The sequence below is a fragment of the Dermochelys coriacea genome, chromosome 14 (genome assembly GCF_009764565.3).
Source record: "Dermochelys coriacea isolate rDerCor1 chromosome 14, rDerCor1.pri.v4, whole genome shotgun sequence".
NCBI classification, from domain to species: Eukaryota; Metazoa; Chordata; order Testudines; family Dermochelyidae; genus Dermochelys; species Dermochelys coriacea.
The window spans coordinates 14,350,204-14,368,992 of record NC_050081.1 but is presented as its reverse complement, the minus strand read 5'-3'; the positions used below and the strand labels follow the sequence as shown (position 1 = coordinate 14,368,992).

Sequence of the window (18,789 nt, the reverse complement as noted above, 5' to 3'; positions counted from 1 at the left end):
TGTTAAACTTTGGGAATCACTGGCCTAGAGCAACTCTGAGTTCTCAGTTGAACCCTGGTGTCCCAACAATGCCAAGTCCCTGCTCTAACTACTAGGGGAAACTCTCAGTGACTGCAAAATTTGAGAAGAGGCCAAAGTATGGCCAAGTCAACACAGGTGGTAAAACAGAACATTTCTCAGGAGACAAAGAATATCCAGCTCCCCAGAGATTTAGAGTGTCCCCCACCCCACAGCCTTCCTTGACTGCTTTTATCTGGAGATCAAAACTGCTTCTGAAGCAGAGTCTTAGTGAGGAACCAACTCTCAACATGCCTGTTGACACCTGCCCCAAAATGCCGCACAGAGGACAGATGGATTTGGAGCTGCTCGTAATAATCTGTGAATATTATTAACCTGGTCATTGTCTGTTTCATGCATATATTGAGTTAATTCAACAGCAGCACTATCATGAAATTCACGCAGGAAGCGTGGTGTTGGGAGGTGGAACAAGATATACACTTCTCAGAAAGAGCCTCTGTGATTCAAGAACCTCTTGTGCTAACTGGCAGAGGCACAGAGCTTTCCATGGATCCGCTAAATCAAGTATATGTACAATAATTCACCAAAGGGTGGCATGTGAGGTCTATGCCAAGAGCTCACTGATCATCATAATCATTGCTAAATGTACGTATGGATAGTATTTATGAAGCAATGTGTCTATACTGGAAACTAAAGCATTGAACTGAAGGCAGGTCACCAGGAGGTTGTGGTAGGCAGGGGGTAGTAGATGCTTATCTCTCATTCTGGCCATTGTCTCTCTCACAATGGAAGTCTATTAACACACGTTGTCACCACCAGCTAATCAAGATTACAAAATCAACAAGAGATGGCAGAATCTACAGAAAGGAACACATAGCAGGAGGGTGTCCAGCTTATGAATAAAGCTCAAAGGACTGTTTTGATACATCTGGGGTTGCAGGGAGAGACACCATATCTTGCACTGAGGAGACAAGTTGGCAGTGTGGCTGGCCTCAGGAAAAAGGGATCACAGCCTGCCTGGCTGAAAAAAAAACACTGGAAGGAGACTGGAGTGAGCCTTGCTCTGTAAAATGTGAAGGTATCTATTTAAATAAGTCTAGGTTCTAGAATGGGTGTTATGATTTTATTTTACAGGAGGTGGTGGAATCTCCATCATTGGAGATTTTTAAGAGCAGGTTAGATAAACACCTGTCAGGGATGGTCTAGATCAGCAGTTCTCACAGCCCACGGGAGGTATGGGAACGTGTCAAGGAAGGTGCAAGCTGTGCGCCTGCCCTTTAAATAACTAAATGAAGAGCTCTGTCAGCCCTGGGTGGCTGGGGCTCGTGCAGAAGGGCCATGCCCACCCGGGAGGCAGGGATAAAGTGGACAGCCAGAGGCCTGCTGCCCTAGGGCTGACAGCTGGAGCCCCATCATTCAGGCTTGGGCTCTCCTTCCCCCACCCCCTCAATCCCGCACCAAGAGGCAGCCTGGGCTCGGGCTCGTCCTCTGGAGGTGGTGGGGCTCCAGCTGTCAGCCCCAGGGTGGCAGCAGCAGCACAGAATTAAGGGTGGTAAAGGGGCACCAAGTCTGATATGGACAAATGTCACTTTTCACATTGCCACCCTTATTTCTGTGCTGCTGCGGGAGGTGGGGGTGGGGGTGTAAATGACTACAGGCACAAAGGAGGAGGACCCGATCAAGTAAGTTTGAGAACCACCACTCTCGATAGGACTTAGTCCTGATGTGAGTGACTGTGTTGTCTGTGGCCGGCGAAGTAGGGTGCTGAACTACGACAGGTAGACACATGGCTTCCTTGCACTGAGAGCAAGTGGTAGCGAGGTGCCTCAGTCCCGGGTACCTCGGGAAGCACCCTGCTGCTCACTCTGATGCTCTGATTTCATACCCAGTGGAGCTCAGACTAGGTTTGGACCAGAAGCCCATGAAACCGAAAGCGAAGAACTTTGGCTGGATGGATTGGAAGAGTCCCTCCAGGTCAGGGGGACGGAGAGCTAAGGCAAACCCAGACTCCAGAGGTTGGGGGCCTGGACTAAGACACTCCTGCCTAAGACTCCAAGTAAGATAGCCCTGCACGTAGCCATCCTGTTGATTTGAAATCCTTTCCCAGTAAGGTTACTCTGCTCCTGGGGTTAAAGGAACAATACCTTTGCTTTAAGAAGGCTGGGTGGGTCACTGTATTTATCGCCAGTCACAAGCTCCTGAAGGGAAGATTTCCAGGTGCCAGGAAGCATGGTCGATGCGTGGGGCCGGTAGCCCAGGAGAGCTGGCGCGAGTACACCTGTAGAACCTGGGAATCAGACAGCCAGCTCACAGCACAGACTTAGCCTAAGAGTGGGAGAATCATGTGGTCCCACCCCCATAAAAGCACAGGGCCTGACATCTGTGGGGGTGCCCTCAAAGACCAGAGAAGGATCAGAGGTGCAGCTAGCCCTGGAACAGTAACCGCGACCATCTGATTTGGACAGTGATCTAGACAGCGTAAAGCAAACCTTGCACAACACCCCAGGCTCTAGCTTAGACGCTAGGAGGCTTAGTGTCTGCAAAAGCACATAGTCAAATGACAGCAGTACTTGGCACAATACCTCCCTCTCCCACCCGTAGCAGCTGATAGGATCAAACGCTCTGGGCTTGCACCCATGCTGGCTTGGGGATTGCAGCCCCATTTCCCAGCACAAGCAGCTATCACCCTCTGGATCTGGGCACGATGTTAAGTCCCTGACCTACCTACCCATCATACTTCCAGCGTTCCCTCACTGCAATACCCAGCCACCAACACCAGCAATTAAGATTTGCATAAAAAGTTTATTATTGCAAGCTGCAGGACTGCATTCTGCCCTTTCCCTCCTTCTAGCTTAGCTGCTCTTGTGTGTTTTGTTTTGTTTTTTTTAAAATATCAATTCATGGGCTTCTGCTGTTGGGAGACTTGTTCGCATCCGCTGTACGAGTTATGCCCCTGCTTCCAAAATGCAGCTTCTTGCTCATCAGAGGCTGGTATCCTGAAGTTCCAAAACCAAATAAGCCTCAGGAGGAGTCTAACCAAAGGGACCTCTTGCTGCCAATGCATCCAGCCTGGGATGCACGCAAGATTGCTGGAAAGAAGCCTCTCTCCCTGCCTCTGCTGCACCAGCTGGCACAGAGCTCATAAGGACAGCAGGGCAATGTGCTGTAGTTTCTTCATGGTAGTGTATAGAACAGGGGCCCCAGTCTAACAGGGGGTGGAAAAAGTGCCATGAGCAGCGCTCAGTTTGCCTCTTACCAAGGACAAATCACAGCAGAGTCTGAGCAAGACCGGATCTCCTGCCCCAGCTTGTTGCCAGCGCGAGAGAGATGGCGCCACTCTGTGTGCACACGCACCACCACCACCCCCCTCCGTTTTGCTGGCAGAGGCAGCCAGTTACTTCCCACCGATAACTCCGAACAAAGCAGGGAGGCCGGGTTATTCCCTCCACGGGGAGCACCCGGAGCCAGGACTCAGCCAAGAGCTGGGAGGTGTAGGGAAGAGGACTTTGCACAGGCATGGCTGGTGCGGCCGAGTCCCGTGGGTGGTTTATAAATACACTAAGTCATTAATAAATTCATTACATTTCATCCTCTGAAAGGCAGGATCCCTCATTAACTCAGGCCTCACCACAAGCCTGCCCAGCAGGGGGTCGGGGGCTAAACAGGGCCTTTGAAGGGGATGAATTTAAAGACAAGAGTTTTTCTGGGGGGGTGGGGGATAAGATCTTTATGATCTGCTGAAAAATTCATCCCCTCCCTTCCCCTCAACCCCGGGCTACGGAATGTATCCCCCAGTGCCAAATTCACACCAGTCATTTCCCTGCACTGCCCCCGCCACAGCAGGGGCTGCATTTCTAACGAGCCTCCCTTTCAGCTTCAGAATGGAAGGGCCTGGGGCCTTTCTAAAGACAACACCCCCCCCAGAAAGGACACTAAACCAAGCCGTCTCCTCTGAATGCTGAGCCCACCCCCCATTGTTCTCACGCAGCTCGGTGGCCAAGAAACCATTTCAACTGCTCTGATTGTTCTGTTTTTTTTTTTTTTTTTTTTTTAGCACCTCTCTATCTGCCGTACTCCGTGCAAATCTACTCCCATGAGTACGCAGCGTTTCCGCTGCAGCCTCTGAAAACAAAATGTATATCCTGCCCCCATTTCCATGGGACTCCCCACTTCCTGTGGGCACATTCCGCCAGGGATCCCCGGGGTAGGCATGGAGGGATAGGTTAAGGCAAGATTCAGAGATTCCGGGTAGGGAGGGACCCGCAAATCCAAGATACCCCATGGCAGGACTAACATCGGACAGTGATGAGCTCTGCTGTGGGGACTGGGGAACAGGAGGTAGCATTGGCTTCTTAAATGCTGATTGTACATTACCCCTTTCTCAGCCCTTGACTGACACTCCAAAATCACTCAGCACTCTTTTAGCCAAAGGTTTTAAACTGTCCAGCTCTCTTGGTTTAAGTGTGGGGGAGCACCGTGGATCAGATATCAACATAAAAAACTCTTCTAGACTTAGGGTAAAATCTTCATAAGCTCCAAGGTCCCACTGAAAGTCAATGGGACTTAAACTCCAAAGCTACTTCAACATGGACAGGGTGAGGCTGTTTGGACTCAGAGTACATAGCTGGACAGGCCTTGTGTTGAAGGAGGTGTCGATTGCCATTTGCAACAGGCGTGGAACGGTGTTTCTGAACTTTTTGTCCTGCATTTGTTTACTTCTTTGCACAGTGGGGCCCTGGACCATGACTGTGGCTCATGGACTGTGTTGCAATACAAGTAATAAATAGCAAGACCTAGATATGAAGGTGTCCTTCACTATGGTATCCGAGTGTAACGCTTCACCTGACCAGTGCCAGCAGTCACAAACAAGCTTTTATTCTCCAGAACGCAGGATAATGGCCTGAAATGAGGCAGAACGAGAGAGAGTAAGATGGAAAACTACAAATGATGGGGTATCTTCTCTTTCAGAACTTTTTCTCTGCCTATAGTCCCATGCTTCAACATTCCCAGCAAAAAGTCATCTGGGGCTTCTACTTTCCGGTTCCTGCTAACCACCACCCACACTGCAGTCATGCTCTCATCTTAGCCTTAGTGACTTCAGGGAGTGACCCCACCCACGCAGCTTGTTAACCTGTGGAGCTTACTGCCATGGGTTAGTATGATTGAAAGGGGGTTGGATTCGTTATATGGATAATGAAGATATTCAGCTGACATGATTTTTTTTTAAACTAACACTATAAACCCTCATGCTGCAGTGCACAAGCCACCCACTCAATGACAGGGCTGGGGAGGGACTCCCCACTATGGGCAGCTCATTCCATCACCACCCATTATGAATTTAACACCTTTCTCAGAGAGGAAGGATGGGCCAGTTAGAACACTAGCTTGGGACTTGGGAGACCCAGGGTTAGGTCCCTGCTCCACCCCAGACTTCCTGTGTAACCTTGGGCAACTCACTTAGGACCAGATTCTCCCAACTCCCATAGTTATGAGCTAGGTGCCCAAACACCTTTAAAAATCTGCCCCTTAGGCTCTCTGTGCCTCTGTTCCCCATCTGTAAAGGGAAGATAATACTTCCTTACCTCACCGTGCACTGGAGGAGCTCAGAAGCTACCGGAATGGGGGCCATATAAGGATCTAAAACTAGACTAGACATCCTCTGAAGCACTTGGCACAGGCTGCTGTCAAAGATGGGATGCTGGACCAGTGGTCTGACCCAGTATGGCAATGCCTAGGTTCCTAGAATAAACCTCCTTTGAGGACAGTTCTAGGTTACACTTTTTTTAGCTGTTACAATCAAAGACTTCCTTTCCCCTTAATTCCTGGTACATGTTGACTTGCCATTAAAATGTTTCATAAAGAAGCTGTTGCCCATTTCGCACAAGGAACTATCCACTATCTAAAGGTCACCTTCAAACAAGGTCTTTGATCCACCTTTGTGACAATTAGGGTTGTTGTTTTTAATAAAACAAACACAGTCTCAGCTCTCCCCAACCCTAAATTCCCTTTAACCAAACTCAAAGCAAGCCTTAGCATACAAGTCCCCTTTCTTCATACCAGTCAACCAGCTAAACCGGATGCCTTGTTGTATGGCAGGGAGCATATGGCTGTATCACAGGAACAACTGCAATTTCAACGTACAGGAGGTGCAAGGTGACCATTGTCAGATTCCACGAAACATGCACCTTTGTATTGTGTTGCATTTGACAAACAGAATGGCAACATGCTAGAAGGGGCAGAGTTCAGTGTGACTGTTCATCCTGATTTGAGGAATTTCTTCACTTGAGTCCTATAGCTACCATCTACATGGCAGTGCAGCCTAGAGGCCTCATTGAGATTCCCCCCGGTCTCCATTGTGCTAGTCACTGTAAAGGACAGTCCCTGCCCCCACAAGAGCTTAGAGTCTAACAAGGCCGATTTTCTCAACCTTTGAGTTGCATTAGTGCTCAATTTTGTGACTGGAGCCTACCGTACCAAAATGCATATTAGAGCCAAAGTCTCCTGGATTGACCACACCCATCTCTTTGCCCACATACTGCATCAGGAAATGCCTTGACAGAGAGAGAAAGACGGCGAGGCAATGTCTTTTATTGAACCAACTTCTGCTGGTGAGAGAGCTCTTCTTCCTCTGTGCAGCTCCAAAGCTTGTCTGTCTCACCAGCAGAAGTTGGTCCAGTAAAAGATGTTATTTCTCCTACTTTGTCTCTCTAATATCCTGGGACTGACACAGCTACCGCAACACTGCAGGAAAACACCTTTGACAGAAACCCACTATGCCCCTTCAAGATCCCTTAAGGTGCAAGATGCTCTGGCTTCTTGCGCTGCACATGAATCTCACTACAATGCCATGCTCTGAGCAGAACGTACCATGACAAAGAACAAGGAGAAAGAGTTCCTTCAGAAATACGGTTTGCTTTTGAAACAGAGTTGGGTTCTTCCCTCCCATCTCAGATCCCTCCTCCATGGCTGAGGTTTGGGGTTTGACACTGGTTAAGCAATAAATCCCAGCAAAAAAGAAGGGGCAGCAAGTACCCCAGCATGACTCCAGCACTCATCCTCTGGGCCCATGCCCACACCCTCACGAGTTCTAGGGCACAGGCAAGAAGAGACTCAACCCTCAGAACAACTTTCCCATTGCTAAGACTGAAATTCCCACTGACATGATGGTGCAAAGGAAGAGCTGCTGAACCCTCCCCCACCCCCTCAGAAACCCACACAGACTCTTCCTTCCTATCAGCAAGAGACATCTGCATGCAAGGACATCCAAGTTCCCCTCCTCCTTTCTCCCTGCAGAACAGGGCATCCCTGTGAACCCAGCATCATGGAATCCAGGTGCTGGTCAAAACAGGATCAGTGACACACAATACACTCTCACTTTAGGTCCCCACTGTAACAGGCTAGCTTACCCTTGGAAAGCTGGATGCCTGGGGCCCAGCCAATCCTGATTACTAAGGAGAGACACCTGGGTGTGCATCAGGTGATTTCCCTATCAAGTGGGGCAGGAGACTGCTGTAAAGGGGCCCAGGGGGAAGGTCAGGAAGCTGCAGCAAAGATGAGGAAAGGCTCCTGCAGGGAGGACCCAGAGACCAATAGAGTTGCCCCGGCTAGGAGTAGCCTGCTAAAGCAGGAAGGCCCTGAGACACCAAGGGAGTTCAAGGCTGTGCCCAGCTTAATGGAGGGAAGATTTCTGGATTTCAATTTAAACTTGCAGGTAATAAACTAGACCCTACAGGAGGGCTGCTGTTATTGGTATTTGCAAAAGCCTCGTTTGAATTTATTGAGGAACCAAGAGGGGAAACTGAGGCAAAGGGCCACTTGCAGAGCTGCCCTGAGGCCACCTCGGAGGAGGCCACTCATTTCCAGCATGCAAGTACCTCTCTGACAGAGGCACTGGATGCCTCTGCCCACTAGGGCTTGTGATCACATTTAAACCATTTCCCAACACTTAAGACCAGAGAATTTGCAGCCACATGGTAAGTATCAAACTCATCTTCTAAACCCAAGCTACAGTACCCAGCTTGCTTTCTGCTATTATTCTGAAGTGCCCTTTCCTGCGCTGAAAATGCTAGCTGAAGCTCTGCCAGAGAGCTGGCCCATCACAGTTCTTGGGTCTTTGCTTGACAGCAGTTTTGTAACCTGGGTGTAATTCATGAGGTTCGGCCTCCATTTCGGATAGGCCCTTATTAACAGTGGAGTGCAGATGGCTGCTTGAATTACGCACTTGGAGCCTGGCTCTGTACAACACAGAGATGCAAATGGCCTCTTTGCGATGCACAGTTGTACTGTGCAGATATGAACAGTCAGACTGACTTGAGATGCATTTTATGCTCCTCCACATCTGCTCTGTGACTCAGGAGAGTTTCTTAGCATTCCAGGTAGAGATTTTGGCTTCACTGTTTCCCCCTGCTTCTACGTTTCAAAACCCAGCTGGGAAGTCAGCAGCAATTCAACTAGCCATCCCTCGCATTACACCCTCAGGAGAAACTCATTATTCCATTACCTAGGGGAATCACGCGTGGTACAAAGAGAGCCAAAGTTTAACACTATCTTGAGAGATGAAGGTCCCAGGAAGCTGGATGGCTGCTCGAGTTGGCAGTGTTACCGAAAGCTTTGCTACTGTTAAAATCTGCATCCTGACCGCTGACAAGATGGGGCGGCTACAGTCTGCAACAGGTCGGGATGCAGCCTTAGCAGATGCTGCCTGGCTCAGAAAGCAATATGTGGTTTTCAGACACCCACATGTTGCTTCAGCACTCGGCAGGAAGCGCAAACGTTATGAGCAGAAAGTAGAGCACAGCCTCCTACATATAGTTGTGCCTCAAATCGTTATGCAAGTAGTTGCTCCTAAGGTGCAGCAGAGGCCGGACCAGAGAGGATACGTTCTCTCTTGACCCCATGCATAAATAGTATGGCCCAGTTTGGGCTCAGTTTAGTCATTCCACAAAGAGAACCCCTCCCCCTCTTCTCATCCCGTAACAGTTTTATTGTTCAACTTTGCTGAGTCAGCTCCCCTTACAACATTATCATTATGCAAATAATCTTCTGTCCCCTTGAGAACCTCTGTGGCAAAAGCAGAAGTGCTGGTCCTGCTTAGTAACTGGCTGCAGTCTCAGCTCTGCAAGGCCAGGGACGCTGGGACCATTTAAGAGCTTCCGCAGCTAGTCTTCTCTAGTGCTTGAAGAAGAAGTACCACCACCTGTGGCACTTTGGAGGCTAACAAATTTTTGCTGATACAGACTAACATGGCTACCACTCTGAAATCTGTCTAGTGCTCAAGTTTAAAGGTGCCAACGGCCTGCAGCTTTCCTTGGCTTCAGAGAGAGAGTTGGGGGTGGGAAAAAGGAGGGGAGATCAGGCCTCAAGCACCAGGAATAGGACTTGAGAGTTTCTAGTTCTACAGTTTATAGTCCACATTGGTATTTTTATGGTGTTTATCATATTGATTATGAATCATCCCACTCCCCCTGAGAACCTTGATGGGGGAGACTTATCAAGTTGTTACAGCTGCAGGAAATGGAGGGTCAAGTTCAAGGCTGTCTGTGCTTATTTAAAGAGCCAGTTCATATAATTTTTAAAGGTTCCAAAAGGGAACTGGTGACATTTCTGGCCCTGTTGCACTAACAAAGCGTGTGAACCTAAGTAATGTTGCACCTGTGTGCCAAGTTACATCCTGGAATAAGCTAACCCTTGTGGGCTATGATCACACCAGTCTGACAGCTGGGGTTTCTCCCCTCCCCAACATAAGGCATGGGGACAAGCAAAGAACATGCTCAGCTCTTCAGGGAGTCTTGCACATCACCTTGCTTGGAGTGTCCCAGTTTGGACAATTCAGAGCAGAGGTTTGAGGTAAAATTTTCTAAAGCACCTCAGTGACTTATTCCATTGACTTTCAGTGAGAATGAGGCTCCTAAGTTACTTTTGAAAATAGGACTTGCCTCCAAGTGATGGAGCCTTTTTGAAAACGCTATGCTTGTTCTCTTAACCAACCTGGACTCCCCTTTGAGTTCCCAAAGGCTGCGAGGTCTGAACTCTGCCTCAGGTTCAATAGTCATCAGTTTATAAGATCAGATCTAGGAGCAAGGTCCTGATCACTTGTCTTTAGAAGGCTCAGAGCACTTCTTTCAGGACTAAAAATGTATGCCCAAGTCACTGAGGCCAACTCCAATTTGAGTCTCTCTTCCCCTGTAATTCTGATTTAACTTTTCTTTAGTACCTGTGTATCATTCAGACAGCAGCTGCCTTTCAGTGGTCAGCAAAGAGGTCCATCAAGAGGGCTGGGTGAACCACTGATTTTTTTTCAGTTCACTGCCAGTGCCAAGAAATAAAAGTTTGGTTCGGGTCAAACCAAATTTGGAAGATTCCAAAAAATTTCAGCCAGTCAAAAGAGTTCATCTACTATTTGCCGAATAAAATACAGCCAGCTCTATCCACCACATCTAGCCCCTCCCCTAGGCCTTTGTCCAGTCACATTGGGTGTGTCCTAAGCAATGTGGACTTCTACCATTTCTCTGTAGAATAATCCACTAGCTCTCCTCATTAACAATGTTTCCACCCTATATTCATCCTAAATGTTCCTTTTCTAAATGGAATCCCCTTACTCCTGAATATGCTCCCTTCAGATCACTCCCTCCTGGATGTTTACACCCTACCACCTGGAGAGACTTTTACATTCAGATTCCATAGACCATCTGTTGTTGCTTGTCTTACAAAATAAATAGAAGCTCCTTGAGGCAGGGACCATCTTTTTGTTCTGTGTTTGTAGAGCACCTAGCATAATAGGGTCTTGGCCCAACCCTGAGGAGCACCATAGAAATGCCTATTCATAAAATATGCAACGCTTAATCATCAATACTCAAAGGGTTTTCAAAGTACTTTCAGCTCCAGCTGGAGGGGAGGAACAACCATCAGAAATGTGCTGCAAGAGTCAAGGTAACAGAGCCCTCCCCTTGTTCCACTGCTACCTCGGGGCTCCCCAGACCTGGCCCCGAACAGCCCCGGTCTGTGTCGGCTCCAAGTTAACACAGGGAGGACCGTTTACTCTGTTCCAGCGAGTTGAGGCATTGCAGGGGAGGGGAGCCAGACAAAAGCACAAATGTTTGTGGACGGGGCTCTCAGAGGCAGAGACCCCCCCGGACTCTGCCAGCTGAATGCAGCAGGTTTTCCCCCATTCCCTAGACCAAAGTGAGTCAAATATCAACCAGTCAGTGCAGGACAGCTTGCCCTCCTGCCAGAACGTGCCTTGAGCTCATTAAGCAAATAAAGTCAAGTCCAGCCCAGCCCAATAAAGCAAATAGGACTCTGACACATGCAAATCTGGTGAGCACCACCTGCAGACTCATTAACCCCTACAGGACTCAGAGAACTCCCCATCCCCTCCTGCCCCAGTACACTAGCTGACAAGAGACTAATCAGCTGAGAAGTTCGGACAGTTAGCAGATTCTTCTTGATCCAGCAGCTGAGCCTTGAGTTGCTTCTTTCTCCACAGCCAAAAGGAGATGAGCAATTCTCGAATCTTAGCCAATGAGGGCGGCAAGTGCTACCCAGAAATTATAGGAAGAACTCTGTGTCCCACCCAATGCCACTTGTATCACATCATCTGGATGCCAGGGGACAGGTTTCCAAGAGACCTCAGCTTGCATTTGGGACCTGACAGAAGGGCTGAGAATTTCAACAGTACTCAGCACCCAGCAGTTCTCATTGTTCTCAATGGGGGGGGGGGGGGGGAAGCGGGGCGGGTGCTGGCCTCTCTTGAAAGTCTGGTCCTAGACATGGTTTAATCTTTCCTGCTGAAGCGGAGAGGGGAAGATGAGGTCCCTGGCCTTTGAATGGAGGATATCACTGTGGAGACTCCCCAGACACCTGCAGCCAGTCAGTAATCAGCACTGAACAAATGTTGCAAGACTAATACCTTACAGGTGAGATTTTAGCAGAGAGCCTCTAAGCCTCACTGCAGGGAGCTTGCTCCTACCAGCTCTGAAAAAAAATATTGCTGCCAGCCTCCAGCTCAGTGTTGATCCTTCACTTCCTCTCATGCAGCTCTCTGAGAAAGAGCTCCTTAGGCACCCTGAAGGGGAATATCCACAAACAGATCTTCACTTTGCTGTCATGTGTCTAGGGTCCCAGAGGCCAGCCAGGTATTAGTCCCAGCTCAGGTAGGGTTAGGAGTTCCTGCTACCTGTTGAGAAACACTGACCTTCCGCTGTGCTGGATGGGCCGTGGGGTCTGTCCCATTTTGCAAGCGTGTGTACTTCCCATTTTTGGGAAGGAAGAGAAACTGCCCTAGTGTTAACTCCCTGCTCTGGGCTTGCAGCACAATGCTGGAGCCTCCTTTATCAGCCACTCTGGTTACGGGAGCGGCCTCAGTTCCACAAGACACAGCTAGTTCCAAGTGACTGGGCAGAGGAGGAGACCCTAGGAGCCCCATACCCCGAGCTAGTGCCTGATAAAGCAGCCTTATAGCTCTCACCACCCTGGCTGTGTATATGGTCACTGATCAGGGATTCCACCTCCTGCACATGCATTCCCTGTGCCCTGCTAACATCCATCTGCCTTGTGCCATATAGATCAAGTATCTCGTGGACCCCCCCTCTTCTCTCAATGCAGTTGTTTCCATGGAGAGCTGAGCTTTCTGAACCACAGCTGGGTGTTAAGTAACTATCTCGTGGCTTGGCATTGTCTTGACGCTTTCATAGGGTTTTCATCCATGGGTAATTCAGCCATACCCAGGCCTTCATGGTATGCTGAGCCACGGGCAGGGAGATCACACAGAGTACAATTATTTGTCACTTTCCCAAAGTAAACAGGACTCGGAGCTGCCTAAGGCCCTGGGCACCCTGCCACGATGTAAGCATCTTGTCAAGACACTCAATTTATATGGTTGCAACATATTAAAGAAAAAGTGGTAAGGAATGCCAGATTTCTGTCCCCTACAGAAAAGAAAGGCAAACTACATCAGTTACTTCTTTCTTCATCTAAGTGACATCAAGAGAAGATTCCTCTCATTTTAATGAGGTAAGATGAACAGAAACTTTTATCCCCAGCCCAGTCTGAAGGGAATTGATTCTCGCTCCCCTCAGAGGGACTGGCAAAAGCTACTTGAACCCTGTGAGAATCCCATTTGTGGGATATCCAGAAGAACAGAACCTTGCTAACAACAAGTCTGAGCAAGAGCTGTCTGCTCCAAAAGGCCTGAAATTTTCCATCAGTTTGTGCAAAGTGCATGTGACACAGTAGGGCAGATGGCCAAAGAGGAACATGTGTTCTGGATCCAGGCTAAAGTCCAATATGGGGAACAATTAGCAGAACTATCATTCCTCAGCAGTTAACAGTAAGAATGTTAGCTCAGCAAAGGCAAAGTCCATCCACTCACTGTCTCCAATGATCATCTCCTTAAGAACGCCCTGCTCCTCCTAATTACAGGATACAACAGCTGGTGTGAGAGGACATCCCTCCACAGAGTCCAAGTCTAAAGCTCCCAGAACCTCTCTCTAGGCCCCCACTGGTTTTCTAGTATTAACAAAACCTCTGACAGGTGACTCCCTTGTAGACCATACTTTGAACCTCTAAATGCTCTAGAGCTAGAGCTCTCAAAATAGCGTTAGGGCCTGACCTTTACAGGTGCTGAAAGCCTTCAACTCTCAGAAGTTGAGTGGAGCTTCTTTGAGATCACATCTGAGCAATATGGTTATATAGCGATAGTTCAACCCTTCACTTTGATGAGACATTTTGTCCTATTTATATCCTCAATTGTGTGATAATTAAGCCCTTTCAGCTCTCTTCTTCAGCCTGTGAAAGTGGTGAAGCCAGCAGTCTCCCAAGTATCAATGGACCAGATGTCTCTCCTCACCCCCTTGAACACCAGTGAGCAATGAATCTACCATGTCAGCTATAGGATTTTATCCAAGATAAATTTATCCTGATCAGAAAGAGGGACACTGCTTCCAAGATTTATTTCTTAGATGTTTATTTCTCCATCCCCAGGGAAGATAACCCAGCTTTATTATTTAAGGAGATCTATTGAAGAGGTCCACCACAGACTGGTGAAAACATACAGTCTTAGTGTAACCCACACCCCTTCTGGATGTGGTGTTCTGTCCCATCTAGTGGCACAGAGACCACTTAGAGAAAGAGAGAGAGAGAGATAAAATGAGTCTGCTCTACAGCCCTAGCTAACAGCCAGTTGGCTTTTAGCTCATGCTATAGAGGCTCATGCACTAAGCTTCAGAGGTTCCTGGGTGGATCCCGCCTGTCTGTTGGCGTTACATTTGCAACAAGGTACATATTTTCCATTATGTAAATATTAACTAGGTCATAAAGCTAGGGCATCCATTAAAAGCTACTCCAAGTAGGTAAAGGGCAATTTCATTCTCAGTTCCAGAGTCTCTTCCCTTCCACATCTTCTCTCTACTGTGTTTCCATCTGTATTTCTACTAAAATATTGTAGAAGACAGCCAGACATTTCTGAATTGATAAGTTTCCATATTTCAAGACTTGCAGCCAGCATGGATCAAAATTCCCCTCCCCTTTTATTTAGTTTTTATTGTTTCTGTGATGGAAGCACCTAGAATCCTGGCTCTCATTGTTCTAAGCACTGCAAAAACAGAGACTGTCCCTGCCCCGAAGAGTTTACAGTCTAAGCATTTAGAGCATAAAGAAACAATGAGAAGATACTGGTCAGTATGAAAAACTGTGGTCACAGCACACCAGCAGTCTGACCATTGTTGAGGTTTTGGGGGAAGAGTTGTGTTTGGTTTTGTTTCTTTAAAAACATTACAGCAGAGAAGAACTGGGAGAACAAAACAGTTTTACTAGTTTTCCACCACACCACCTCCTAAATAGCCACCAGCCACTGGTTCTTTCTGATGAGTGCAGCAGGCAGGCACGAAGTCCACAGAGATTTAAAAACTAGATCCTCAGCTACACACGTTCCCCAAAGTTAAAGAGCCCTAGACACTTACTCTGAGACCCATCTCATCCTGACAGAGCCCTCATCTCTCTTCCTCCTCACCAACTAGGAGCTACACAATATGAATGAGAGGGAGAAACATTCAATCTTATATCGATACATGCAATAGTGGAACTTTAGTCCCATAAGCATTGAGAAGGCAACATCCCACCCCCACGTGGTTCAACCATGACCCCACATCCATACCTTTAAGAGTAACTATACCACCCTCACTGTAACACTTGGGAGGAGAGTGGATTCTTTTGAGAAGTGACATTATTTCAAATATCCCAACTACAGCAACAGGGCAAGATGGAGACCTAGGGGTTACTAATGAGCAAGAGATGCTTAAACGAGTCAAATAAGAGACACTCTTCTGTGAAAAGTAACCACAGCAGGTAAAACAAGTAACACATTTAAGAGCATTAATTGTGGGTAGGGAAAGTTCCTACATTTTTCCAGTTTGTTTACTTTGTGCATTTGTACACAATGGGGTCCTGGTCTGTGACTGGGGCTCGTAGGTGCTTCAGAGTATTTCCACCAACAACTTGGAATAGTCAGTATTACTGTTTTCCTCATATAATAGGTTTCTTCTGTTTCTGTCACTCTTTCACACGGCTACAGGAGAGAGTATTCCTAAAACTTTTGGATTTAGAAAGGGGTTTGAACCTAAAGAAACTAGAGGAAGGTATCTGGCCTGGATTCCTCTGTCTCTCTCACTTCTCTCTTGTTTGCCCTTTATTTACAGGTCTACCTCTGCTTTCCAAACAGGAGGAGATGCATTTAACAAAAAATTGGAAAATGTGATTGTAAAAAAACTACACAAAGATAGCTTTATGGGCAGATGTAGTACTTGAGATAGTTAGTATATTTAACAGGCTAGATTTCAAATTGATGGCATCTCTTTAAAAGGGGCACTAGAGTTAAAATTTGGGCTAAAATATAAGCTGGAGATTTAAAACAAAACAAAAAACCAGAATTTAATTTTGTGGCAACATGAATGTTAGTATCTCACCCCCACACACCCCAAAGTCATTTCCCTGCAGCATTTGCAACCCAACTATTGCTGCATTTTGTGAGCACAAGAGAACCAGAAAGTGACACTGACTAGCAAGGATAAGGCTAACACGAAATTGACCAGTTTATCAAAGCTGAGAGAAATACAACAGTCTAGAATGGATCCTGCATTAAAATCAAACTAGACAGAAATTGTAAAAGTCTTTCACTCCCATTAAGACAGGTCAGGGAACTTTTAAACACAGAAGACATTTGCCCCTTTAAGGTACCAGTGCTCTTCCCATTACAGTACAGAATGGTACTTGGGTCTCCTTCCAGCATAGGTCAGCAGAGACTGTGCCTGGCAGATATGGGGATAGAGAGATGCTAGAATCCAACATGGAAATTCCTGGAGCATGCACCTGGCCACCCAAAATCCCCCCTCCTCTCTGAGCGCCTCCCCCCCGCCCAAGTTCTCTCTCCCAACAGAAATCTGTACTCAGCCAGACTCTCCTGCCAGGGCAGGTAAGCGCCAGCCCTACATTCAGCTGGCACCCAGCCGAAGCGAATGGACTGCCTCACATTTCATCATCAAAGGTGAGGATGGAGTTATCCCCAGCTACAAGAACAAATCAGTAGAGAGCCTGCAGGGAACCATGGGAGCCTGAGAGGTACCTGGAGGGGGAGGTCAGTCCCCCTTTGAGAGAGACTGTGGTAGGAATGCCCACGCTGGCTCAGACCAACAGTCCCTCTAGCCCGTTATCTGGTCTTCTGAGAGTGGCCGTGCCAGGGCATTGAGCCATCCTCTGCATGGAAACTCTATGGGGTATTTGGGGGACCACCAGAGTCAGTTACACTCAGCCAGACCCTGCTCCCCCCACCCGCACCGCAACTCCCAAACCTGTCCGAGTTCTTCCCCCTTCTGCCTAAGCCCTGGGCCCCGCGGTCTCCCCCACTCCCTTCTCCCCAGAACCTGCGGCTTACTCGCTGCTCTCTCCCCGCCCCCACTTCGCCATTAGCCCCCCAAGGGCTTGCCCTCCCCACCCCGGGAATGACCTAGGTTTACCCGCTCCGCAGGTTGGCTCTTCTCCTCCCCGTCCGGCCTCTCCACCGGCTCCCTCGGTGCCTCCTCCTGCGGCTCCTCGTTACTTTTCTCCTCCGGCTTCTCCTGCCCCGCGGCGGGCAGCCCATGGATTATCTCCTCCCGGCACTGGACGCCCAGCTTCTGCAGTTGCTCGTCCGTCTCCGCGTCCACCACCAGCAGGCGCACGGCGCCCACGGCGGCTCGGATGCGGCTCACGACCTGCTGGTGACTCTCCTTCTCCACGTTCTCGCCGTTCACCTCCACCAGCCGGTCCCCGGCCCGCAGCCCCGACGTCTCGGCCGGGGAGTCCGGCTCCACCAGCCGGATGAACTGGCCCACCTTGCCCTTCTCCCCGTGCAGGTGGAAGCCGTAGCCGTTCGGCCCCTTCTCCAGGCGGCAGAGCCGGGGCAGCAGCGGCCGCTCGCTCCCCGCCCCGTCGCTCATGTTCCCGGCGGGAGGGTGGAAAGAGATCGGCGGCTCCGAGAGGCAGCGATCCCGGGAGCTCGAGCCCGCTGCAGCCCCGCGAGGATCCGGGCGGGCGGCTCCAGCGCCGGCTCCCCGCAGCAGGCGCCCCGCGAGCCGGGAGGGAGACCGCCGCTGCCCGGAACGTGACGAAGCCTCAACGCGAACCCCGCTCTCCGTCCGCGCGTTCTACAGCCTGTCACCGCCATTTATAGCAGGGGGCGGGCCCGGGAGGGCGGCGGGGCGACGCTAGGCCAATCGGAGTAAGGCGGGGGCGGAGCCGAGGGGAGATGACGCGGCCCCTGAGGCCCGGGAGTTTAATCCAAGCCGCGAGAAGGCGGGATTATGCAAATAGCCTCCCTCCACCCTCAACGGAGCCTCGCGGCTGCAAGGAAAGTTCTCCGGAAGCAGAAGTGTCACAAAGTAGCAAGAGTGAAGATTCTTCCATCAGAGACAGGGAGTCCAAGAGGAGCAGGCGTGGGGGCCACTTGAGTGACCCTCCCTGCAGCCAAGTAGCAGGGGGTAGCTGCCTGGGTTAGTCTGTAGCCACAAAAACAACAAGGAGGCCGGTGGCGCTCTAAAGACTAACAGATTTATTTGGGCATCAGCTTTTCCTGGGTCAAAACCCCACTTCTTCAGATGCAGACTTCCCTGCAGCTTCACGATGAGCGGGGACTTCCCAGGGAGGCAGAATTCCTGTAGCGGGAAGACGTGCTGCGAAGAAGAGAGGCTCGGCTGACTCATCCTCCTTGTTTTAGAGTAGCAGCCGTGTTAGTCTGTATTCGCAAAAAGAAAAGGAGGACTTGTGGCACCTTAGAGACTAACAAATTTATTAGAGCATAAGCTTTCGTGAGCTACAGCTCACTTCATCGGATGCATCCTTGTTTTGTGAACGCCCCAAGCGGCGCACTGACAGCTCGCAAGTGACTTTCCCCGAACAGCTTCTGCCAGCACCGGAATCTGTTCAGTACAAATGGTTCTGGATCTGACTGTGGTGGTGACCTAGTTGCTTGGGAATTATGGGCTTCACACACATTAGAAACTGGTCGAATTACTCATTGCTAATAATGTTCATTGCAAGTGTAGCCCCCTTTTCAGTTTCAGAATGATCTTGAACTGCTCCTGGTTCCTACTAACCTTTTCATTACTCCGGTTCACAGAATCGTTTCAACTTTCAGTCCCAGGGGCTGTTCCTGAGCTATCGGCTTTAATTCTGCCTTTGACTAATTACTATCCGGGGTGTGGGATTTTTCAGTCACATGGCATTGTTTCTGCTCTCTGATTG

At 49.1% G+C, this 18,789-nt stretch overlaps 1 protein-coding gene across 2 annotated transcripts in view; it reads right to left on the bottom strand.

The window, feature by feature from the left end:
• Positions 1 to 17,786, bottom strand: part of SLC9A3R1 (SLC9A3 regulator 1) — a 33,630-nt gene extending 15,844 nt beyond the window's left edge. The window contains exon 1 of one of the 2 annotated variants that reach the window (XR_006275513.1): positions 17,025 to 17,692. Coding sequence is in view for 1 of the 2 variants with exons in the window: in XM_038371836.2 (XP_038227764.1) it covers positions 17,025 to 17,486 (462 nt within the window). In the remaining variant the exon portion in view is untranslated. Of the gene's footprint in view, positions 1 to 17,024 lie in introns of both variants that reach the window. The other variant, XM_038371836.2, reaches the window with a different exon arrangement.
• Between the last annotated feature and the right edge of the window lie 1,003 nt (positions 17,787 to 18,789).